This window comes from Rutidosis leptorrhynchoides, chromosome 10 (genome assembly GCF_046630445.1).
Source record: "Rutidosis leptorrhynchoides isolate AG116_Rl617_1_P2 chromosome 10, CSIRO_AGI_Rlap_v1, whole genome shotgun sequence".
In the NCBI taxonomy this organism is placed as follows: Eukaryota; Viridiplantae; Streptophyta; class Magnoliopsida; order Asterales; family Asteraceae; genus Rutidosis; species Rutidosis leptorrhynchoides.
The window spans coordinates 151000260-151027127 of record NC_092342.1 but is presented as its reverse complement, the minus strand read 5'-3'; the positions used below and the strand labels follow the sequence as shown (position 1 = coordinate 151027127).

The 26868-nt window shown below is 33.1% G+C and overlaps 1 protein-coding gene across 1 annotated transcript in view; it reads left to right on the top strand.

Annotated features, from left to right (window-relative positions):
- Positions 1-2126: 2126 nt before the first annotated feature.
- Positions 2127-26868, top strand: part of LOC139870680 (uncharacterized) — a 32456-nt gene continuing 7714 nt past the window's right edge. Inside the window, exons 1-2 of the mRNA XM_071858461.1 lie at positions 2127-3281; positions 3636-3815. Of these exons, the coding sequence (XP_071714562.1) occupies positions 2127-3281; positions 3636-3815 (1335 nt within the window). The remainder of the gene's footprint in view (positions 3282-3635; positions 3816-26868) is intronic.

Genomic DNA, 26868 nt, shown 5'->3' with positions numbered 1-26868 from the left:
TAACTAAATATTAAATAATACTTGGGTTATATTATCACATATATAATTATTAAGTACATTAATAATTCGTTGTGTGTATACACCTAAAGTGAAGGTTAATCAAAGATAATGTATAATTCATGTGAACTTCATCGCTACTCACGGTCGTAAGTGAATGATGTCTAGGTTGCCATTTATGGGTAAGCTTGTGGATCTCAAATACCATGACTTAGATTCTGGTCAAGAGTCCTGGGCCCCCGGTTACATCTGGTCATTCCTGACTTATTTTATAGCAACGAAGTTTGAGTAAAGTTGTACAACGTCTTGCTAAAGGTTAACCCGAACTTTCTAAAATTGGAAAATTACTATAAGTGGAAACTTTCCATAAATAGTAACCTTCCGAGAATGGAAATTCTTTAGTGAACCATTACTATCAATATAGTACTATATACTATTGTCTGTTAGGCAATGTCTGATCATACGTTCTATCTCTAGGTTGAGATCTCGGTCACGTCCTTTCGTTCAATTCTTTCGTGGGATACTTTTTTGTGCTACTAAGGTGAACTTCATAGCCCCACTTTTTACTGTTTTATAACTTTTGGGGTGAGACACATGCTTGCTTTATAACTGTTTTACGCTTAGACACAAGTACTAAATTGTTAACTATGCTGTCATGCTTTGATTCATGCTAAATCCCTACTGTAATATCATCAATTGCTACGTTTAAATGCAAACTTAATTATTGTGAGTAGGCCTATTGAGAGTAACGTCTCTAACCATTCGACCGTTGGTCTTTGGTTACATAATAATGATTCCATGACACTAACAGTACAAGGTGTCATAGGGTAAATTGTTTAGTAGCGATATTACAAACTGCAGCAACACTTTTAGATTGATATATCTATATTGATTAACTTTAAACTAAATCTTGCGGTCTAAAACTTTGGATATTATTTATAAACCTATGAATTTCACTCAACCTTTTTGGTTGACACTTTAAGCGTGTTTTGTCTCAGGTGATGATTGAGCTAGCTGCTACTTGCTACTAGATGATTGATGTATGCTTTGCTGCTTGCATGGAGTCCATCATTCATATTTATCATTTTGTTTAAGACATTTTCCATTTACTGTACTCTTATGATGTAAAACTTTGAATAATGCTTCCGCTGTTTATTTAATAAATAAAACGTCTCATTTAGAGTCGTTCTCGCTTATACAACTGTGTTATAATATGATTGGTCACAATTACCCCTGGTCCATTTTGGGGGTGTGACAGATTGGTATCAAAGCATGTTTGTTATAGAGAACCAGGATTGCATTTTATGTGTGCCTTATGTGCTAGTTAGGGTACCTTAGCAATCTTTAGGACTATAACCTTTCCTGCCTTAGTTTTAAGTGCTTTTCCCTTATATCTTACTTCATGCTTTTATGTCATCTTTAGAATCATTCTAGTTCTCTTTCCTTCTTTCTTTTAGGATATCTAACCATAATCCGATCATCATCTCTGACTCCGAAACTGAAGGATCAGTCAAACGTAATCCGATCATCATCTCTGATTCTGAAACTGAAGGATCAGGCAACTCACCAACTTACGCACCTGCTACTCCACTTGCATCACCAGTTTATGTTCTGACTACACCGCCTGCACCACCAGTCTATATGCCCGCTACTCCACCATATTCATCACCTGCTGGAGAATCCCAAATTGATGCTGACTATGATTGGGATGATGATGAAGAAGAAATCATGGAGGAAATCATTGAAGAAGAAGAATCAGAACCCGAGAAGGAGTCTGAGCCCACTGTTGTCTTAGCTCCCTCTCAGAAGAGGAAGGAACCTGAGACACCTATTGTTGAAACCCCTAGTCCCTCCAAGAGACTTAAATACAACTAACTTAGTTATTAAAAAAAAAAAAAAAGTCAAGTGTTTTTCATATAAAAGGCTTTGCCTACTCATCGTTTTCTGTGTAATAAGGATAATTTATCCATTCGTTATTAATAAAAGTCAAGTGTTTGTTTTTAAAAATTTTGTCTTATCTCACCATATCTATATGTGTGTGTTGTGTGATTATTATGAATCATAATTGCAAACTTATATTTATAGCACCATAACTCTTCAATTAATACTTTATTTATTTATTGAAGAAAATGACTAGTGGTGCGCAAACAAATGACAACAACACTATTCCCAACATCACTCTCTCTGCCGAGCAATTTCAGATACTTTTAGCTGCCGCCCAGGGCAACCACAGCAATGGCAACAACGGTCAACAGAATCTCCCCAAAACTTGTTCATACAAGGATTTCTCAAATTGCAAACCTCCAAGCTATAAAGGAACTGAGGGACCGGTTGAACTAACCTGGTGGTTCGAAAAACTTGAGTCTATTTTCAGGATGTGCAATTATGCCGATGTTGATCACGTTAAGTTTGCTACAGGATCTTTATCTGGCAGTGCATTGACTTGGTGGACCGCATACTCTCAAACTGTGGGACTTGATGCTGCAAATGCCATCCCATGGACTGTCCTAAAAAGAATGATGACGGACAAGTATTGTCCAAGAAATCAGGTCCAGAAAATGAAAAGTGAGTTCTGGGAACTCAAGGTAAAGGGTACTGACATTGAGGCTTATACCAACCGTTTCTTAGAGTTGGTTACATTGTACCCTGACATGGTACCTACGAAACACAAGAAGATTGAACGTTATGTAGTAGGTCTGCCTGATGAGATTCAGGATAATGTGATAGCTGTTAGTAAAGAGACCGTCGATGGTGTGATATTGATGGCTCAAAATTTAGTAATGGCGAAAAGAAGGAAGCTCGCCACTAATAAGCAAACCCAAGTAAAAGCTGCTAATAATAAAAGGAAGTTTGAGCCTGCTCAGAGTTCGGGTCAGGGTTCAAACAAAAGGGTTAGTGATGCTACAAAAAGTGGTTATATTGGAACAAAGCCGTTATGTAATCGCTGTGATAAGCATCATCATGGGAGGTGCACTGTTGAGTGCAGTAGGTGTAAGAAGATTGGCCACTTAGCCAAGAACTGTAAGGTTGTGCTGGCTGCAACCAACACTCCAGCTGCAAAGACTGATCCAACCGTGCCTACTTGTTACGGTTGTGGGGAAGTTGGGCATTTCAGAAACCAGTGCCCTAAGAACAAGACTGCAACAGTGGGTAATGCTAAGGGTAGAGCATTTGTCATGACTACCGAAGAGGCCTGTGAAGAAGATGAAGTTATAAAGGGTACGTTCCTTGTTAACAATTGCTATGCTACTGTTTTATTCGATTCCGGTGCTGATAAAAGTTATGTGTCTACGGAATTTTGTGCCTTATTCACTGAAAACCCACAAGCCTTAGAAATCAAGCGCCTTGTAGAAGTAGCAAACGGTAAGGTTATGAAAGTAGACAATATTTATAAAAATTGTAATCTGATTCTAGCTGACAAAAACTTTAAGATCAACTTACTGCCAGTCGAATTAGGAAGCTTTGATGTAGTTGTAGGGATGGATTGGCTAACCCCGTTGAGAGCTGCAATCATGTGTTATGATAAAACCATTAATATTCCTCTTGAGAATGGTGAAACCCTAATCATACAAGGAGAAAAGAGTGGTTCTAAACTTAATATCATCTCTTGTATAAAAACCCGTAAATACCTGATGAAGGGGTATCAAGCCATCTTAGCTAATGTTAAGAAAGTCGAACTGGAAGAGAAACGAATTGAAGATGTTCCGGTGGTTAGAGAATTTCCTGAAGTTTTTCCTGAAGAACTCCCTGGTCTCCCACCTCAAAGACAAGTCAAGTTTCAAATCGATCTAACTCCTGGTGCTGCACCTATTGCAAAGGCACGATATCGACTAGCTCCATCCGAAATGAAAGAATTATCCATCCAACTACAAGAACTCTTAGAAAAAGGATTCATTCGTCCTAGCTCATCTCCATGGTGAGCACCTGTTCTTTTTGTTAAGAAGAAAGATGGCACGTTGAGAATGTGTATTGATTACCGAGAACTCAACAAGTTAACTATCAAGAACCGTTATCCACTTCCGCGTATTGATGACCTATTTGACCAACTGCAAGGGTCAAGTATCTATTCGAAGATTGATCTTAGGTCAGGGTATCATCAGTTGAGAGTCAAGGAAACTGATGTTCCCAAGACTGCCTTCCGAACTCGTTACGGACATTACGAATTTCTTGTTATGCCTTTTGGTTTAACAAATGCACCAGCTGTATTCATGGATCTTATGAACCCTGTATGCAAACCTTATCTTGACAAATTCGTGATTGTTTTCATCGACGATATCTTAATCTATTCCAAGAACAAGCAAGAGCATGAACGACATTTACGTTTGATCTTAGAATTACTAAAGAATGAACAATTCTATGCCAAGTTCTCCAAATGTGAATTTTGGTTACGAACAGTTCAATTTCTCGGACATGTGGTTAATAGTGAAGGAATACATGTCGATCCAGCAAAAATCACTGCTATTCAGAACTGGGAAGCGCCTAAGAATGCGAAGCATATTCGCCAATTTTTGGGACTTGCTGGTTATTACCGAAGATTTATCGAAGGATTTTCTATTCTGGCGAAACCTCTTACTAAGTTAACTCATAAGGGGAAGAAGTTTGAATGGTCTGAAGAACAAGAATCTGCGTTTAAGATTTTAAAGGAGAAATTGACCACAGCCCCGATTCTATCTTTACCTGAAGGAGACGAGGACTTCATAGTTTATTGTGATGCCTCGAATCAAGGTTTCGGTTGTGTATTGATGCAACGTCAAAAAGTTATTGCATACGCATCTAGACAACTTAAGAAACATGAGAAGAATTATACCACACATGACCCGGAGTTAGGAGCTGTGGTATTCGCTTTGAAGATATGGAGACATTACCTTTACGGAATTAAATTCACGGTGCTTACCGATCATAAAAGTCTTCAACATATCTTCGATCAGAAACAACTAAACATGAGGCAACGACGATGGGTTGAACTACTAAACGACTATGATTGTGAGATTAAGTACCATTCCGGTAAGGGAAATGTTGTTGCCGATGCTCTCAGTCGAAAGGAGCGTAATAAACCTATTCGAGTCTAAGCTTTGAACATGGTTATTCAGACTAATCTTACAACTCGAATCCGTGAAGCACAACTTGAAGCATTGAAGGAAGAAAATGTTCAACTCGAGGGACTAAAAGGTCTTGAAAAGCAACTTGAACTCAAGGGAAATGGAACACGGTATTTTAATAACCGAATCTGGGTCCCAACCTTTGGAAATCTTCGAGAACTAGTCTTGGATGAAGCACATAAGACTAGGTATTCTATTCACCCAGGCTCTAGTAAAATGTATCATGATGTGAAAGAGTTTTATTGGTGGCCTAATCTGAAATCTGATATTGCTGAGTATGTGAGCAAGTGTCTTACATGTTTGAAAGTTAAGGCCGAGCATCAAAAGCCGTCTGGTTTACTTCAACAGCCAGATATTCCGCAGTGGAAGTGGGAATGTATCACTATGGACTTTATTACTAAATTGCCCAAGACTTCTAGTGGCAATGATACTATCTGGGTCATAGTGGATCGCCTTACTAAATCTGCACACTTTTTACCGATCAAGGAAACTGATAAGATGGAGAAATTGTCACAACTTTACATCAAAGATATTGTCTCACGACATGGAGTCCCTATTTCTATCATTTCTGATCGCGATAGTCGATTCACTTCTAGATTCTGGAAAACTTTACAATCTGCTCTTGGAACTAAACTCAACATGAGTACCGCTTATCATCCGCAAACTGATGGCCAAACTGAACGAACCATTCAAACATTTGAAGATATGCTTCGTGCTTGTGTTATCGACTTCGGCAAAGGTTGGGACAGACATCTGCCCTTGGCTGAATTTTCTTATAACAACAGTTACCACTCAAGTATTAAGGTTGCACCTTTTGAAGCCTTATACGGACGAAAATGTAGATCACCCCTATGTTGGGATGAACTAGAGGACAGGCAATTGACTGGTCCTGAAATCATACATGAAACTACCGAAAAGATCGTACAGATTAAGAAACGATTGGAAACTTCCCGCAGCCAACAGAAGAGCTATGCTGATAAACGTCGAAAGGATTTGGAATTCCAAGTTGGTGATAAAGTCATGTTGAAAGTATCCCCTTGGAAAGGCGTCATTCGTTTTAGTAAACGAAGCAAACTAAGTCCGCGTTTTGTTGGACCTTTCAAGATTACTGAGAGAATTGGTCCCGTGGCGTATCGATTAGAACTACCTGCTGAGCTTAGTAGAGTACACGACGTATTCCACATCTCAAACCTAAAAAAGTGTCTTGCTGATGACCCACTTGTTATTCCTTTGGATGATCTCCACATTGATGATAAAATGCACTTCATCGAAGAACCTGTTGAAGTTATGGATCGTGAGATTAAACGCTTGAAACAAAGCAACATTCCCATTGTTAAGATCCGTTGGAATTCACGACGTGGCCCCGAGTATACCTGGGAACGTGAAGACCAAATGAAACGGAAATATCCCCACCTCTTCTCAACAGCCGATGCATCCGAGAAGTCTACTTGAAACTTCGGGACGAAGTTTTCTTTAACGGGGAGGTACTATAACAACCCTGACATTTTCATACTTGAATTGACTAATTTGCCTATAGGGTTGTTATCCATACGTAATATATAATTAAATTCGACGTTGATCAAATATTTATTTTTAGTCGACACGTTCTGTTAACTAAAGTTTAGACTAATTATATAAAATAACTTTAGTTAATATTAATGCGTATTATATTTAAAAATATATGTAACATAATTATTAATTAAATGATAAGTTATTTTAATCGTTATATATATTTTAGCTTATAAAAAAATAAAAATAAAAAGAAATAAGATTTTTTATAAATTAAATAATGAGCCCATGAATTTTGACTAAATATTTTCAAAAACAAAAACTTATTAAAAACATTTTTAACATGTTTTTATTATTTTGTCAAAATTGGCACCTTTATTTTATTATTTTTTTTCTTTTCACCAACCATTTTTTACCTATAAATACATGGCTCCTCATTCATTTTTTCTTGCCAAACACAAAAACTTAAGTTATTCTCTCAAAACCTTGAAGAAAATTTGAGGTACTTTCTATTTTTATTAAATTTTTTCAATATTGTCATTTATATTTATATTTATTGTATATTCTTTGTAAAATTCGAAATTAATTATGTTTATATGTTATAATTAGTATTATAAGTGTTATGATGTATAAAAATAATTTTGATAATTTATGGAATATTATTCATAATTAAATACGAAGTATGTATTGTTTAAACGTAAAAACAATGTAAAATTTGTAATAAATACTTTTAACCAAAAATAAAATATATATAATTTTTTTCTGAGTTTTTAAAACTTATATAGATCTGAAAAAATTATAAAAATAATTACTTGGGTCGAATTGGTATTTATTATATAATTAAACTCTATTATTATATAATTCGAAGGTAAATTAAGAATAAATATAAAATAATAAAAAATATTTTTTTAAATATTTTTCTAAAGGTTATTAGACTGATAGAAACTTATAAAAATTATAAAAATAATTATTTGGGTCTATTTAGTAATTATGTAGAATTAAAATTATTTTGTGAATACATTAAGGGTAAAAACAAAAATAAATACAAAAATATAATAAAAACGTTTTCTTAAATTTTTCTACTAATCTATATGATTAACTAAGACTATAAAAATTATGTATGTAATTTTTAGATATTTAATTTATTATTTAGACATTTTTGAATAATGTTCGATTAATAAAACACTATTATTTTTGAAGTAATTTAGGTATTTATTTAAAGGTAATTATATTTAATATATATAAGACATACTAAGGTATAATAACTAAATATTAAATAATACTTGGGTTATATTATCACATATATAATTATTAAGTACATTAATAATTCGTTGTGTGTATACACCTAAAGTGAAGGTTAATCAAAGATAATGTATAATTCATGTGAACTTCATCGCTACTCACGGTCGTAAGTGAATGATGTCTAGGTTGCCATTTATGGGTAAGCTTGTGGATCTCAAATGCCATGACTTAGATTCTGGTCAAGAGTCCTGGGCCCCCGGTTACATCTGGTCATTCCTGACTTATTTTATAGCAACGAAGTTTGAGTAAAGTTGTACAACGTCTTGCTAAAGATTAACCCGAACTTTCTAAAATTGGAAAATTACTATAAGTGGAAACTTTCCATAAATAGTAACCTTTCGAGAATGGAAATTCTTTAGTGAACCATTACTATCAATATAGTACTATATACTATTGTCTGTTAGGCAATGTCTGATCATACGTTCTATCTCTAGGTTGAGATCTCGGTCACGTCCTTTCGTTAAATTCTTTCGTGGGATACTTTTTTGTGCTACTAAGATGAACTTCATAGCCCCACTTTTTACTGTTTTATAACTTTTGGGGTGAGACACATGCTTGCTTTATAACTGTTTTACGCTTAGACACAAGTACTAAATTGTTAACTATGCTGTCATGCTTTGATTCATGCTAAATCCCTACCGTAATATCGTCAATTGCTACGTTTAAATGCAAACTTAATTATTGTGAGTAGGCCTATTGAGAGTAACGTCTCTAACCATTCGACCGTTGGTCTTTGGTTACATAATAATGATTCCACGACACTGACAGTACAAGGTGTCATAGGGTAAATTGTTTAGTAGCGATATTACAAACTGCAGCAACACTTTTAGATTGATATATCTATATTGATCAACTTTAAACTAAATCTTGCGGTCTAAAACTTTGGATATTATTTATAAACCTATGAATTTCACTCAACCTTTTTGGTTGACACTTTAAGCGTGTTTTGTCTCAGGTGATGATTGAGCTAGCTGCTACTTGCTACTAGATGATTGATGTATGCTTTGCTGCTTGCATGGAGTCCATCATTCATATTTATCATTTTGTTTAAGACATTTTCCATTTACTGTACTCTTATGATGTAAAACTTTGAATAATGCTTCCGCTGTTTATTTAATAAATAAAACGTTTCATTTAGAGTCGTTCTCGCTTATACAACTGTGTTATGATATGATTAGTCACAATTACCCCTGGTCCATTTTGGGGGTGTGACAAATGGTGCGAATATGATAATGATCGGGAAGGTGAAGGTGATTATGGGAATGATAGTAATAATGATATAAGTATTATGTTAGATAATGATATAGATGATGATGATGATTTACGTTTATGTTATGTGAGATGATGACGTGACCAGCGATATAATCGAATTATGATGATGATATAGGTGATGACTAGGATGATTAGGGTTGAGGTAATAAAAATAATAGAAAAGATGATAACAGAAAATTTCGGGTTAGCAGGACGTCGCGGGTTCAAACTCGGACTTGGGCATTTTTAAGGACTACTTCTATGAGGTAGTATTACTATTACCATTATTATTATTATTATTATTATTATTATTATTATTATTATTATTATTATTATTATTATTATTATTATTATTATTATTATTATTATTATTATTATTGTTATTATTATTATTATTATTATTATTAACATTATTATTATTATGATTACAAATATAAAGATTTTAGATACAAATATTATTAGGAAAATGATTAAAATTACAATTTAATAAATTACTAATATTATTATTATCATTACTATATTATTATTATAATTATTAAATAATGCAACTTTTTATTTATTATTAATAAATATTATCTTTACCAAATAAAAATTAGTTACATAAAACTGTATTTAATACATATAACATATAATTTATTAAAACAACAAGTATATCACTAATAATATATAAATTGTTCGATTACAATTATGTGCATTAATATATATACAAATGATATAGGTTCGTGAATCCAACGCCAACCTTACACTTGTTCAATGATGTTATATGTATTTTTACTACGAAATACAGTATGGTGAGTTCATTTGCTCCCTTTTACTCTTTACATTTTTGGGACTGAGAATACATGCGCTGTTTTTACAACTGCTTTATTAAATGCGTTTGAAATATATTTTAAACTGAGAATACATGAAATGCTTTTATAAATGTTTGACGAGATAGACACAAGCAAAACATTCCTCGAATGAATTATTATGCAGACAGAAGTTCTGTGGATTATTATTGAATTAGTTGGACGTGATAATTGCCACTAATTGTTGTGAATATTTCCCCTGATTATTATTGCTTGGTAACCTAAGAATTAGAATCGGGTATGGCCCTAATTCACGTGAATCCTAAAGGTAGCTACCGAGTTTAACACCCCCACCTAGAATGTTCACTAGACAGAAGAGCTAGTGGGCGTGGTGTTTAGTACTTCGAGGTTTATATATTATACAGACGAGATGTTCTGTTTTGGGGATATTATTATGCGCATTATATGTTAAGGTCGGTTACCAAGCCAAGCTATGAAAGTAATGAAAAGTGAATGTTATATATCGAGAGAATGATTTTATACACAGGTTATGTGTATGTTATTTTTGTGCACAAGATATGTGTACGGTTACTAAGATTTATGAAAGATGATTTCGTACACGAGAAAGGTGTACTGTATTTAAAAGATATCGCATGTACATTACAGGTGGGTATAGGATTCGGGCCCATTTGTACCATGCATGATTTAAATCTTGTGGTCTATCAAAATGATGAATTTTATTGTATTATGATAAACGAATGAACTCACCAACCTTTTGGTTGACACTTTTCAAACATGTTTATTCTCAGGTCCGAAAGAAATCTTCCACTGTGCATTTGCTCATTTTAAAGATATTACATGGAGTCGTTCATGGCATATAGAGTTCAGTACCTCGCAATGGGACCATATGTTGAAGACTTTGTCCAGTTGGATTAGGTCGGGTTACTTCATGTGGTATCAGAGCGGTGGTCTTAGCGAACTAGGTCTTGCATTAGTATGTCTAACTGATAGTTGTTTAGATGCGTTAGTGAGTCTGGACTTCGAACGTGTCGGCATGTCAAAAGTTTTGCTTATCATTTTGTGTCGAAAATTACCTGTTTATCATCCTTACTAAATTACCTGCTTACCATTCTTAGTCTAGACACATCTTACTGCATTGACTGCATGAATAGTGTATAGACAAAATTCATATATAATATACAGATATATATATATATATAAATACGTTATATACATATAAAATACAGATTTAGAGATATAAACAAGATATACAATTATAGATATATATGAATACGTATACATACATAAAATACAGATTATTATACAAATTACATATACAGATATCTTGGTATTCTTTTTCATGTCCCAATAAAACTTTATGAAGTTTGTATACTGACTCTAATCCGATTACGATTGTAGAGAGAATCACAAGATACAGCCAAATCTGTTAACAATCGTTTTCACTTTTTATTTTTCATTATTGTACCTGTTGTCTGCAAAAGGTGTAATCGATGGAATTCAAATTCTCAATACAAACAAACCAATTAAATCACTTGTACTAACATCAATTATTCGATAACTAGAATATAGTAGGCTATCTGTATTGCAATTGAAAGAAATGAAAAACAGAAAAAGATGAAATTTCACCCAGTACCCTGTTCTTGAACTCATTTTTGCTCAAACCACCGTAGCCACACTCACCACCTTTGATAATTGCCTCACCAACGAGCACTATCATTCCTCTGTTTTTATTCGTCACCATCATATCCTAACACCACCACCTTGTGCTTCCACCTTCCACCACCACTAACCATCGAAGAAACCACCATGAATCACCATCACCGAGCCACCATTACTCAACACCTGCAACCCGCCATCACCACCTCTTTCTTTCTCTTCTCTCTCTCTCTATACCTTTCTATATATATCACTCTCTTTCTTTTCAAATTGTGTACAAAGAAACCATCACTTAACCCACACCCATATTAACTACCATCGTTGTAACCGTCAACACACAACCATCAATACCATCATCAAACGATCACCAAGCTTTAACTACCCACGAGTACTGCAGCTACTTTAAACCGATCAAATCACCATCATCTTTAACCTCCAAACTACCACCACCGATCACCACTTAAAAACCATTATAATCAAAAACTCAAACACACTAAACGAACCCAAATTTCTGCTGCTACGGTTGTCTGTGTTCTTCTAGATCGAAACCCCAATAACAAACTCCAACATGTGATGTTCAATTGCTGATGTTGTTGTCTCCTATTTCTTCTACTGTATTGATAAAGAGAACGAGTAACGAGTGATTACGATTAGCGATGCTGTTATAATTTTATGTTACCTGATATAACTATATATTGATGCTGCTATGCCTCGTTTCTTTTTTTATTATTCGAACCCTATCTGCAATGATTTACAATTGATGAGCTGGGATGATATTCCGTAATATGTGCTACTTTCTAAACCCTTGTGGCCGACAATTTCAATTATAGATAACCCACTCTTTATTTTATTCGCATAATACAATTCTATTACAGTTCCCTGCTCGATAAACCGTTAATGAATTGGACTCCCTTTTGCTATTTGGGTCGATTAATGGAATGGTATTATTTGTTGGGCCGAATTGACTGTTGGACTCTTATTATCTGTTTCTATCACGATTGCAAAACCCATCATGATATCTCTCTGGTTCTTACTCGACCAACAAACACACACATCATTCCATTATTGATGATGATTAAGTATGATAATTAAAATAACTAGATGATTGGTAAAGGGTGATGTCGTGATGATGAAGGAAACGATGATCATGATTTGATGAATATGATGTTAAACGTTATCATGTATGATTATGATTATGGTTAGAATGATGCGTGATGATAGGATAAGTGGTGATCCGTAATGAACGAGTAGGATGATATGGTTACAAGATGGTGATATATGATGATAATGGTGCGAATATGATAATGATCGGGAAGGTGAAGGTGATTATGGGAATGATAGTAATAATGATATAAGTATTATGTTAGATGATGATGATGATTTACGTTTATGTTATGTGAGATGATGACGTGACCAGCGATATAATCGAATTATGATGATGATATAGGTGATGATTAGGATGATTAGGGTTGAGGTAATAAAAATAATAGAAAAGATGATAACAGAAAATTTCGGGTTAGCGGGACGTCGCGGGTTCAAACTCGGACTTGGGCATTTTTAAGGACTACTTCTATGAGGTAGTATTACTATTACCATTATTATTATTATTGTTATTATTATTATTATTATTATTATTATTATTATTATTATTATTATTATTATTATTATTATTATTATTATTATTATTATTATTATTATTGTTGTTATTATTATTATCGTATCATTATTAGTATTAACATAAGTATTAATATTTACATTATCATTATGATTAATAGTTATTATTTAGTAATATCATTATTATTATTAAAATAGGTATTATTAATATTAATATCATTATTATTATCATTATAGGTAAAAAATTTATAGTATCATAGTTATTATCATTACTATTATTATTATTATTATTATTATTATTATTATTATTATTATTATTATTATTATTATTATTATTATTATTATTATTAAAAATATAAATTGTATTAAAAATTATCATTTTTGTTAGAATTATTAGTATCATTAAAAAAATCGAATTTTTTAATATTGTTATTATTATTAGTATTATTATTAGTATTATTATTATTATTATTATTATTAACATTATTATTATTATGATTACAAATATAAAGATTTTAGATACAAATATTATTAGGAAAATGATTAAAATTACAATTTAATAAATTACTAATATTATTATTATCATTACTATTTTATTATTATAATTATTAAATAATGCAACTTTTTATTTATTATTAATAAATATTATCTTTGCCAAATAACAATTAGTTACATAAAACTGTATTTAATACATATAACATATGATTTATTAAAACAATAAGTATATCACTAATAATATATAAATTGTTCGATTACAATTATGTGCGTTAATATATATACAAATGATATAGGTTTGTGAATCCAAGGCCAACCTTACACTTGTTCAATGATGTTATATGTATTTTTACTATGAAATACAGTATGGTGAGTTCATTTGCTCCCTTTTACTCTTTACATTTTTGGGACTGAGAATACATGCGCTGTTTTTACAACTGCTTTATTAAATGCGTTTGAAATATATTTTGAACTGAGAATACATGAAATTCTTTTATAAATGTTTGACGAGATAGACACAAGCAAAACATTCCTCGAATGAATTATTATGCAGACAGAAGTTCTGTGGATTATTATTGAATTAGTTGGACGTGATAATTACCACTAATTGTTGTGAATATTTTCCCCTGATTATTATTGCTTGGTAACCTAAGAATTAGAATCGGGTATGGCCCTAATTCACGCGAATCCTAAAGGTAGCTACCGGGTTTAACACCTCCACCCAGAATGTTCACTAGACGGAAGAGCTAGTGGGCGTGGTGTTTAGTACTTCGAGGTTTATATATTATACAGACGAGATGTTATGTTTTGGGGATATTGTTATGCGCATTATATGTTAAGGTCGGTTACCAAGCCAAGCTATGAAAGTAATGAAAAGTGAATGTTATATATCGAGAGAATGATTTTATACACATGTGATGACCCGGAAATTTCTGACTAAATTTACACTTAATCTTTGTATGATTAATATTTCCAACACGATAAGCAAAGTCTGTAAAACTGAATCTCAAAATTTTTGTACTATTCAAATACCTTTCGGTTGTTCTCGACGATTTGCGAACAATTATATGTAAATAGATACATATACTATAACTTGAAAATGTAACAAAGTGTTGTGTATATGATACTGTGCATTAAACTTATTGGTTTGATTATCTGATTGATATATTTAACTACGGAGTTAAAAGATTATGTCAAACGATTGAATTAAAAGATATTTATTGAGTCCCTTAAGGATTATGACACTATTACGGGTCTCTGTTGTGAGGTCCACGTTGATTTAAGAAATCATTCATTTTATTGGTATTCGGAATAAATGGTAAAGTGTTAGATAATGAAAGTTAGACAAAAGTAGTGGAGAACTAAACTGCATAATATTCAATTGATTTTGTTTTAAACATACGAGAACGTTTTTTGATATTATAGAATTTGATTGTTAAAATGTTTTTTTGTGGGTTTTCAATGATATGAAAATAAAAATAAATATAAAATAAAGGTTTCTAATGAGCACTAAAAGACTACAACATTTCATCTCAAGATTTCAAGTTAAAATGATGGAAATCACTAAACCTGCGCACCTGCACGAGAAAAATCATAACTAAATCATACTGACTCGAAAAAGGGTGATTCCGGTGTCCAGACGTCCGTAACTCAAAAATCTACAACTTTCATGAAGACACCATACGTGGACCACGTACCTATCTATGTGAAACGCGTAATGTTTGTTGACATAAAAAGTTTGTCGACATAAAAAGTGACGGCGGCTTGTTTTTTCCCACATTTTATTATTAAATTTATATTATTAAATTTATTATTATATTACATATGTACATATATATATGTGCACTGGCGAACACACAGAGATATATCAGAATCAGTTTTTATCAATTTCAAAATATTAGAAGTTATATACTACAATAAGTTATGTACGGGTGTTTTTAATTCGGGTTTCAAACCATTTTAAACTAAGAAAATTATGGGTTATTGCCAAGGAGGTTATGGGTAATGTTCGGGGATATATTTATGAATCAAACCTAGTGTTTATCATCTCCGTTACGTCTACATATTTTCCTACAATATTGAATCTCAATATTTATAAGTAAGCACTCATATTTTATCTTTTATATATTAATGATGTATCCATGTCTAGTGTTCGAGTATATATATTTATACATACTTGTATGCTAAATTTCGTCGTTAAACAGTTATAATGAATAACGAATTAAATACAAATATTACTGGTAAAAGGTATATGATATACATGTTTTTGGAAAGCTGGCGAAAAATCAATAACTTTTCATTTAGATATCGAATAGTTTCGATGAACGGGTTAAAAGATATGGTCAATTGAATTATAATTGACGTTAATTGAAATTGCTTTTGAATCTGCAATTAATATTTAAACAACTTGTTTGTAAGATTAATAAATTGAATTTCTGAATATTACCAACCGAGTAAATGAATCCTTATATAAGGCACGTCTAATTTTTTGAACTAAAGTCAGATTGACTTTTTGAAATGACTTTTGATAAACTTTTGTATGTCGATCTCGAGCATTAGGGTTGTGATACACTATGACTAGACCTAGCTTGATAGACATTTATTGACTAACATATGTTCTCTAGGTTGAGATCTACGATTATTTGATAACCCGAGTTTCAGTCACATTACGATGAACAACTTTGTGTGTTGCTAAGGTGAGTTTCATTTGCTCCCTTTTTAATTGCTTTTGCAATCTATATTTTGGGCTGAGAATACATGCACTTTATTTTAAACGCAATGGATACAATTACATACTAAATTCTACACTGAGTTTGAACCGAAAATCCCTTAGCTTTGGTAACTAGTAATTGCCGGTTATAAGAACTGGTGGGCGCGAGTAGTAGTATATGGATCCATAGGGCTTGACATCCCCGTCCGAGCTAGAGCACTAGCCTTTTAACGGACGTATGCTATTTGAGAAGCGTATACGTTGGTTTGCGTGTATTATTAAGGATTATTATACAAAGGGTACTTATTATATAGACGTTAAAGTTTAGTTACCAGGGTGCTCTGTTACGTAGAATCTTTTGATAAACGTTTTTGGATGAAACAACTGAAATCTTGTGATCTACCTTTATATACAGATTATGCACAACATTTAAAACTATGAACTCACCAACCTTTGTGTTGACATTTTTAAACATGTTTATTCTCAGGTTTCTAGAAGTCTTCCGTTGTTTGCTTATATGTGATACAAGCTATGTGCATGGAGTCATACATGCTTTATTCAAGAAAACTTTTCATTCACAAAATCATCACTGTGTATCTTATTTTGACTTCATTGTCAACGGATGTATTATGGTAAACTATTAATTATGGTGATTGTCTATATGTAGAAATCATCAAACATTGAAAACTTTAGAAATTGATATTCATTTATTGTGTACCTTTTAAAAAGAATGCAATGTTTACAAAACGTATCATATAGAGGTCAAATACCTCGCAAAGAAATCAATGAATGACGTGTTCGTCCAGATGGATTTGGACGGGTCGTCACAACACAGGTTATGTGTATGTTATTTTTGTGCACAAGATATGTGTACGGTTACTAAGATTTATGAAAGATGATTTCGTACACGAGAAAGGTGTACTGTATTTAAAAGATATCGCATGTACATTACAGGTGGGTATAGGATTCGGGCCCATTTGTACCATGCATGATTTAAATCTTGTGGTCTATCAAAATGATGAATTTTATTGTTTTATGATAAACGAATGAACTCACCAACCTTTTGGTTGACACTTTTCAAACATGTTTATTCTCAGGTCCGAAAGAAATCTTCTGTTGTGCATTTGCTCATTTTAAAGATATTACATGGAGTCGTTCATGGCATATAGAGTTCAGTACCTCGCAATGGGACCATATGTTGAAGACTTTGTCCAGTTAGATTAGGTCGGGTCGCTTCATGTGGTATCAGAGCGGTGGTCTTAGCGAACCAGGTCCTACATTAGTGTGTCTAACTGATAGTTTTTTAGATTCATTAGTGAGTCTGGACTTTAACCGTGTCTGCATGTCAAAAGTTTTGCTTATCATTTTGTGTCGAAAATTACCTGTTTATCATCCTTACTAAATTACCTGCTTACCATTCTTAGTCTAGACACATCTTACTGCATTGAATGCATGAATAGTGTATAGACAAAATTCATATCTTAGCGTATCTGCTAATCCATATCTTAGTATATCTGTTACTATAAACTTTGCCTGATATATTTCGTAAATTCCTCCGTAATCCACGAAATCTTTTGTTCTATATATATAGATATTCTATGTAATTAGAATATCATCTGATATCCGAAAATCATTTCATATCGAAAAATCCTTTATTCAATCGTACGCAATGGAACTCACAACTAGTTTAAGTCCCTCGGATTCCGATATGGAGTCCCACTCCAGCTCCGAAAGCAGCATCACCAGAATGAATCAATCAATCAGCCATCCCCAATTCATCTGATGGGTTTGTAGTCTACTCAATCATTGGAGACAAGAAGAAGGCAATCCTTTCCACTAACCGAATTCACCTATTGGCGAAGAACCTGAAGCACTCACCGGCGAACCAATCCGAAACACCATTTTCACCCACATTACCCGAATATCTCGCCATGATTATATTCTATCTAAAATTCTAAACCTTATTCATCCGCTCATTCCGACCAACAATCATCCCGGAATAATAGAAGAAGTCAACGAGCTTCGCACCCGAGTTGTAGCCTGGAAAAATATGGTGCAAAATGTACCAGCTTCAGCAACATTACCGGCATCAACAGTACCACCAACAACAACATCCGCATCCCAAGCCTCAATTTCACAATCTGTCCCACGAACATCGATATCATACGCACCATAGATACCAAGGAGTACCAACAACAATGAACGATGAAGGATTGATCCATAACTTCATTAATATTCTGCGAAGAATATGTGGTTCATAATAGTTTTAGAGATTACTTATTCTAGCTCAAACCAAAAATCAAATGAGTCTAATATTATATTGACTCATTAAATCCATGATTATATCTGAATAAAATATATATGTAAGTATATTTTCATAAAGATTGTAATTAAAAATTCTTTCGTACAAACTGTTAATGGTGAAAATATTTTAACGGGTAGGTAATACCCGAGAAATATTTAGATCTCACATTAATAAGTTACACTGTACATTCTTCAATTCAGATTCAGCAGTCATTAACAACACTGCTCAAATTCACACATATACGTATCCGTTCATCAAAGAACAACTATTTTCATCCAAGTTCAATTTCATATTCGGATTTTGACCGATCATAAATTCAAGTCAAGATTTAACAAGTGGCATAATGAAGAAAATAATGAACAAAATAAAATTGATTAGTAACCAATTAATTAACTACGTAAAACTTTAAAACTATATTAACCAAATCCTAGCTAACTGTTCCTAGCTAACTGTTCCTATATGACTATTTCCTTAAAATATACTAGTTTTGGTGGAGCTATTGAACTATTGAACTATTGGAAATTTGGAATACTATTATGGACAATTAAAAAGTATTAAAAGAGTAGAAAATATTAAATACAACACATTTTGACTTAAAGGATTTTAAATAAATTACATCTACTACAGTTAAATATTTCCTCAAGTTTGCCACTTGATTTCATCTTAAACCTCATTTGTATCTTGACGATTACAATCTGCGTTCAAACCTTTCTTGATTCTTGAAAACACTTCAATCGGGAGGATGAACCAACCGCACTTCATCTACGGAAGAAAAGATTTATGCATATATTTATGCACCTGAAAAACTCTCGGAAACCGAGTAAACATTTAACATGTAGCTGTGCTAATTTCTTTGACGTTATTATTACCAAAAATAACTTTGCAATTTCCTTTTCAAATTAGCCAATTTTGTCACAGCTCCAGCAAGTCAACTCCGACTCTTCATCCGGATTAGTCTTATTATAACCTTGATATACATGCATGCTCTTTTATTGTTACCGGGGAACCTTTTATATTTCACCTTATTACCATCAGTGTTTAATCATCTAAAAACACAATTCTCCTTAAATCACCTCAGATTGATAACCGATGATTCAGATATCGTAGTATTAAATGCAGAGGAAACAGAAAAATTGTAGATGGTCTAAAATGCCAAAAGTTTGATGATAAAGAAAGGAGTGTTAGGAACGCTCAATAGAAAATTTAATGCTGAAAAACAGATTGAGCAAACCAAGAAGGAGAACAAGGCCAAAAACAAGGACCATACCATATATTCAAAGAAACCAGGTCATTCTGGATCCGGTGAAACCTTCAACGAATATCTAGCTCCGTACCCATGTTAAAATCTTGCGGAAAATCTTTCTTCATCAACCATCGAACTTAGAAATTCCAAAATATCATCATAAATATCTTCGATATTTCTGAGGATATTTTCATAAATATTCTCGTCCGAAATTATATATCTCTTCGTGCTATCTATATTACATCATAAAGGAAACTACTTTAGTTTCTAAATTTCTTTAAAATTCGGGTTTAAATTGTGAATGTTTTTGAAGTAGTGTTGGGAACTGAAGCATGAGTTAGTATAATATAATGACACTTGATCAACGTGATTATATTACAGTAATTCATGCTGAGTTTCTAATGGAACGTGATGATTCTCAGTACCATCATCATGTGCCATGTTACACGACTCTTACATTCTATCTAATCTATAAACATATCAAGAGCATATTTTCTTGATAGTCCTATCTTTTCTCGTGACTTCTGATAATTTGACAAGTCAAATCGAGTTGTGGAAATAAGGAAACAAAGAGGGTGAATTTATAGCAAAATATCAGACAAAGCAATCAAGACAGATGACCACATTTAATTAAAGACGATCCTAATTTTCTTATTTACCGAAGAGTCAAATCTTATAAAGATTTCGAAGATTTTCTTTAAATTCCTTGAATTCCAGAATTCAGCAGTGACTATGTCAAAAGTTAAGACGAACCTCTATTTACTTCATTTCACTCTTTTGTGATAGCTTCACTCGTACGCTTCACATAATCAAATCTTTTTATCTATATTAATCAATATTGATAAAACTCTATTTATCAACTCATATTCGTCAGGAAAACATTTTTATTGTTAGCCATGACGACCTTAATCAAATTTCGGGATGAAATTTCTTTAACGGGTAGGTACTGTAGTGACCTGGAAATTTCTGACTAAATTTAAACTTAATCTTTACATAAGTTCGACACGATAAGCGAAGTCTGTAATGTTAAAGTCTCAAAACCTTCAAACTGTGTTCATGTATATATTTGACCATTGACCATGCCGACGATTCACGAACTATTGTTTGTAAATAAATATGTATATATCCTATATAAATGTAAAGATATATAATAATTAGAAACAATAAAATATAATATAAACTAAGTATGTAAAAAAAATACAAAATAATTAAATTCAAATCTATAAATAAACCAATATGATTTTTATGTATAATTATTATTAAATGTAATTATAAATTAAAAATATAATTATTATAGTAATATTGGTATTACTTTCATTATTACTATTAACATTAATATCCGTATTAATAATATTAATGTAATTATTATTGTTACAATTCTAATTAAAAAGTTATGATTATTAAATTAAAGATATTAAATAGAAAAATTATTATAAGAATGATTAAAGATAAAACTTTAATTATTGTTATGATTAGTTATTATTATTATTACTAAAACTCATCATTTTTATTAGTATTAATATTATCATATTAATAGTTATCATTTATTATTGCTAATTTCTTATTCAATAATATTATTCTTAGTAATATTATTATTAGTATTATTAATAGTATTAATATATTTTTTACTTGTTATATCAAAAAAATTAAGAATTTAAAACAAATATATAAACACAGTTATATATATATATATATATATATATATATATATATATATATATATATATATATATATATATATATATATATATATATATATATATATATATATAAATACGCTGTATACATATAAAATATAGATTTAGAGATATAAACAAGATATACAATTATAGATGTATATGAATACGTATACATACATAAAATACAGATTATTATACAAATTACATATACAGATATCTTGGTATTCTATTTCATGTCCCAATCAAACTTTATGAAGTTTGTTTACTAACTCTAATCCGATTACGATTGTAGAGAGAATCACAAGATACAGCCAAATCTGTTAACAATCGTTTTCACTTTTTATTTTTCATTATTGTACCTGTTGTCTGCAAAAGGTGTAATCGATGGAATTCAAATTCTCAATACAAACAAACCAATTAAATCACTTGTACTAACATTAATTATTCGATAACTAGAATATAGTAGGCTATCTGTATTGCAATTGAAAGAAATGAAAAACAGAAAAAGATGAAATTTCACCAGTACCCTGTTCTTAAACTCATTTTTGCTCAAACCACCGTAGCCACACTCACCACCTTTGATAATCGCCTCACCAACGAGCACTATCATTCTTCTATTTTTATTCGTCACCATCATATCCTAACACCACCACCTTGTGCTTCCACCTTCCACCACCACTAACCATCGGAGAAACCACCATGAATCACCATCACCGATCCACCATTACTCAACACATGCAACCCGCCATCACCACCTCTTTCTTTCTCTTCTCTCTCTCTATACCTCTCTATATATATCACTCTCTTTCTTTTCAAATTGTGTACAAAGAAACCATCACTTAACCCACACCCATATTAACTACCATCGTTGTAACCGTCAGAACACAACCATCAATACCATCATCAAACGATCACCAAGCTTGAACTACCCACGAGTACTGCAGCTACTTTAAACCGATCAAATCACCATCATCTTTAACCTCCACACTACCACCACCGATCACCACTTCAAAACCATTATAATCAAAAACTCAAAAACACCAAACGAACCTAAATTTCTGCTGCTACAGTTGTCTGTGTTCTTCTAGATCAAAACCCCAACAACAAACTCCAACCTGTGATGTTCAATTGCTGATGTTGTTATCTCCTATTTTTTCTACTGTATTGATAAAGAGAACGAGTAACGAGTGATTACGATTAAATTAGTCAACCCAAATCACTCCTGGTAGTGAATAATAGCTCTAGGCGTTAATCTAATCACAATCCTTGTTGTAGTTTGACTAATTTAATCCCAAAAAGCTACCCATATTCACTTTGATTGGTTTGATTCACTAATTCTGCCTTTGTTTGAATTAAACCTGTTGATCTCGAAGTTCCTAGTCATGTTTCATCACATCAACATACTTAAAACGTTCTCAAAGGAAATGATACAGTTTTTTCAAAAAACAGAAGGTTCCCATACAGTGAGGAGGCCTCCTGATCTTCCCATTGCACAAGATCTTGCCACTTCAAAGGTATAATTACCCCAAAAAGACTTCACATTAAATAGGTCCAATTGGGTAAGCTTCGTTTCTTGAATATCTAAAACCCCAACTCTATACTCGTTGCATAAATTACGAATCCACAATTGTTTTATGTTTCAATATCGATCCATGATATCTGCTAAAAAGTCACGTTTTCACCCCGGTATTAAGGCCCAAAAACAATAAAGTTCCAAACTTTATCGCCAAAATACCCGCTTCATTGGTTAAAATTGAAGAACAAGTGATTACGAAGACGGTGTGATATCGGGCAAAAAGTCACGTTTTTACTCCCTAAATTAAGCCCTAAAACAATAAAGACTAAAACTTTGTCGGCAAAATTATCGCTTTTTCAGTTGATTTTGTAGATTAAGTAATTACAAAGGCGATGCAAAAAGAATCAAGTAAAACGGAGCTAAAACGAAGATTCTAGAACAAAAACGGTGAAAGACAAGAAATCAAGTTACGATCCAGTGAATCAAGGCTGACCAGCACCAAAAATGGCCTGCCATACGGCCTTCCATACGGCCTGCCAGTATGGGGTACGGCCTGCCAAACGGTCCAGCAAACGGCCCCTTAATACGGCTTGCCATGTAAACTGCTTGCCAAATACGGCATGCCAAACGGCTTGCCAAATACGGCCTGCCATACGGCCTGCCAGCCATTTGCAGGAAAAAATGAGGTCTATTTAAAGGGCTCTCTCCATCCATTCCAACACAAACTCAAAATTGCAATTCATTTTATATTTTCAATCTTTTAGTTAGTTTTAGTAGTAGCTAGCTTAGCTTTTATTTTCCGGAGGATATCCCGGCGAGTCCCTGCGATCTCGGGCAGATTTGTTCGGCCTTTTCAGGTTTTTGTCCGAAACACTTGTCTTTTGTATTAAACATGTATTCTTACTTTTTATGTTTAATAATGCATTCCGATATTGCCATGATAGCTTAATTTATCTTTATGTTGCCATGATAAAAGTTTGGGTTAGCGTAATTATGTTAATTTAGTACGATTACTGTTATAATACAGAACTAGGAAGTCTAATAGATTTGTATGCTAGCATCTTAAGGATTGACCAACCTAGTTTTAGATCAGGACTTGTCCACCTATATAAAATTAGCGACTTCATAGGATTAAGACCCCTGGTTATACTGTATCTGAAGATTCTATGAACTCGGTATGGCTGGAGTTCCCGAGAGGCATCTAATGCACTTTTAGGACACGGAACTTAGGAATTGAGACATGTAGTATGCCTATTGACTGTTCCGAAGAGACCTCTTATGAGCTGTTAAGATCTAGTTAGTGCCTTTACTGTATGACCCAAGCCTATTGCATGTTCTTGTTTGATTGTTGCCCTAGGTCTTAGTCATACCAACTGTTTAGGTATTCATTAGGTTTCTATCTGTTTCACTATTAGTATATTAACTGTGATGCTGTATAATGTTTGAATTGTTGAGATCTCATTAGTATGATGGAATGGTTGTTGGTTTTCATTTAAGGTTTTGCCAACTTAAACCGACGGACTCCTTCCGTTTGTGATTAGTGTTCAATCAACACGGCACATTGTTCTTCAGTTACCTAAACTGATAACGAGGTTTAGGATTAGAGCTTAACTCACTAATAAACCTAGTACTCTACTAAGGATAACCTCCGAGGTATTGTTACACTTCAGTTATACAACCAAGTGACATACTTCTCACTGCTCAAAGAGAACTCCGAGAGTTCAAAGATAAGTAGGTCTGTGTAACTGGCTCATCCAACCAGATCTATATCATTCCAAGCATAGTCTTAACATAAGCATAATTACCTTTCCCTAACCCAATACTGATATCTTGTTCAACATTTCCCTGATCTGCATACTCCGAATATCCTTCCACTTTATTTATTTTTCTACATTTAGGACCTTTAGCTAAAATCAACTACTATCTTTTATCCAGGTAATTTAACTAAAAGACAATTATCCACTTGATCTTCAATTTGTTAATCAGTATAAAAATATGACACTAGGTTAACTTACACCTTCTACACATTAGAAAGTAAAAGTAAATTTAGGCCCCGCAAAATATAAATAAACGAAGACACTGTGTGCTACCGAATCGGACATCCTGCGACTTAACGACACCACACAAATAAAACCGTCTGTTAGTGGCATATCAGTTGCACTCTTTCTTCTTGGCTTCGCTGCCGGGGATCGAATATTTTGATCGAGAAAGATTTTAAACAGACGAAGTATTGTTTGGTGGTGTCTAAGAAAGACAATTATACACGGACTTGGTTGTTGGATTTTCCAAACAGTCTCCAATTATATTGGAACCAAAAGGATCCTGCCTCTTCGTAGTCGGCCTGGCTACCTCGATACGAGTAATCTGTGAGAAGTCCTAACAGTTAAGGTATCCGATCTGGTTAGCGACCGAATTTCAAGAATAATTGTTTTTATTAAATTATCGATCCTTTTAGTAAATTAATATTTTCTAAAAGTTACTTTTAAAACAGAAAGTCTAAAAAAAATGGAACAACAAGATACCCTTGCTTCTATGCATAAGTCATGCTTAGAGGAAAGAGAAGGACCAATCACCTTAGGAACCGAAGGAATTCCTGAAATCAGTTCACACATGATTAAACTAGTCAGTATGATCTGTAAATTTCAAGGATTATCGACTGACGATCCGAACTTTCATATAAACAAATTTATCAGTCTGGTTGACTCTTTTAAGAAGGAATCAAATGAGAAAAACATTTTAAAACTTCATCTTTTTCAATATTCACTTTCCGCACACGCTTCGGCATGGTTTGACGAACTTAACTCGAATTCAATCCATACATGGGAGGATTTAGCCACTAAATTTTTAAACAAATTTTATCCACCCTCCCTGCAAACCTGTCTGTCTAAGAAATGACATCACAAACTTTTCTCAAAAAGAAAATGAGTCAGTGTGTCTAGCATGGAATAGAGTAAAGATGATGCTTAAAAGATGTCCGAAGCATTCGTTAAGTCAGGCAGACATAATCTGTACGCTTTACAATGGTTTGACCAAGGATGATAAGTCTCTCCTAGACATGGCCTCGCAAAGCAATTTCATGTCCCGAACAGCAGATGAAGCATGGAATCTCTTAGACACAGTAGCTGCACAACAGGAAGATTAGAACAATGAAGCTGCTGAGAAGGATGTCATCTTCGCTCATACGGTAAAAATGTTGGAAACCAGGTTACAAGATCTCACCCTCACTCTTCAAAGTTTACCAATTCCTAGAAACTCCGATGCTACTAGAACTAATCTAAGGTATCCTTACCCTAGATGGGCACACAAACAGCAAAATAGCTCGGAGCATAATATAATATTCCCGTTACACAAACCTACTCTCCACTCGAAGGAAATTTTAGTTGAATTTATGAAAAAGAAATATATGATAAACCTTCAAGTCATAGAATGCCAGAACAAGTTCGACACTTTAATAAAGACTTTTGAAGAATTAATCACTAATTTTTAGCTTACGCTTAAACGATTAACCACTAAAATTGATATATAGTGTAGTGAGTCTGATGCCCTAGTAATTACAAGAGGAGGAAAGGAGACAACTATTAATATACCCATACAAGATTTTTCCGATAAGAAACCTGTGCCAATTGACCCAGTCGTAAATCCACCGGAACCTATCTCTCCTAAGGCCCCGGAAATTATTCCAC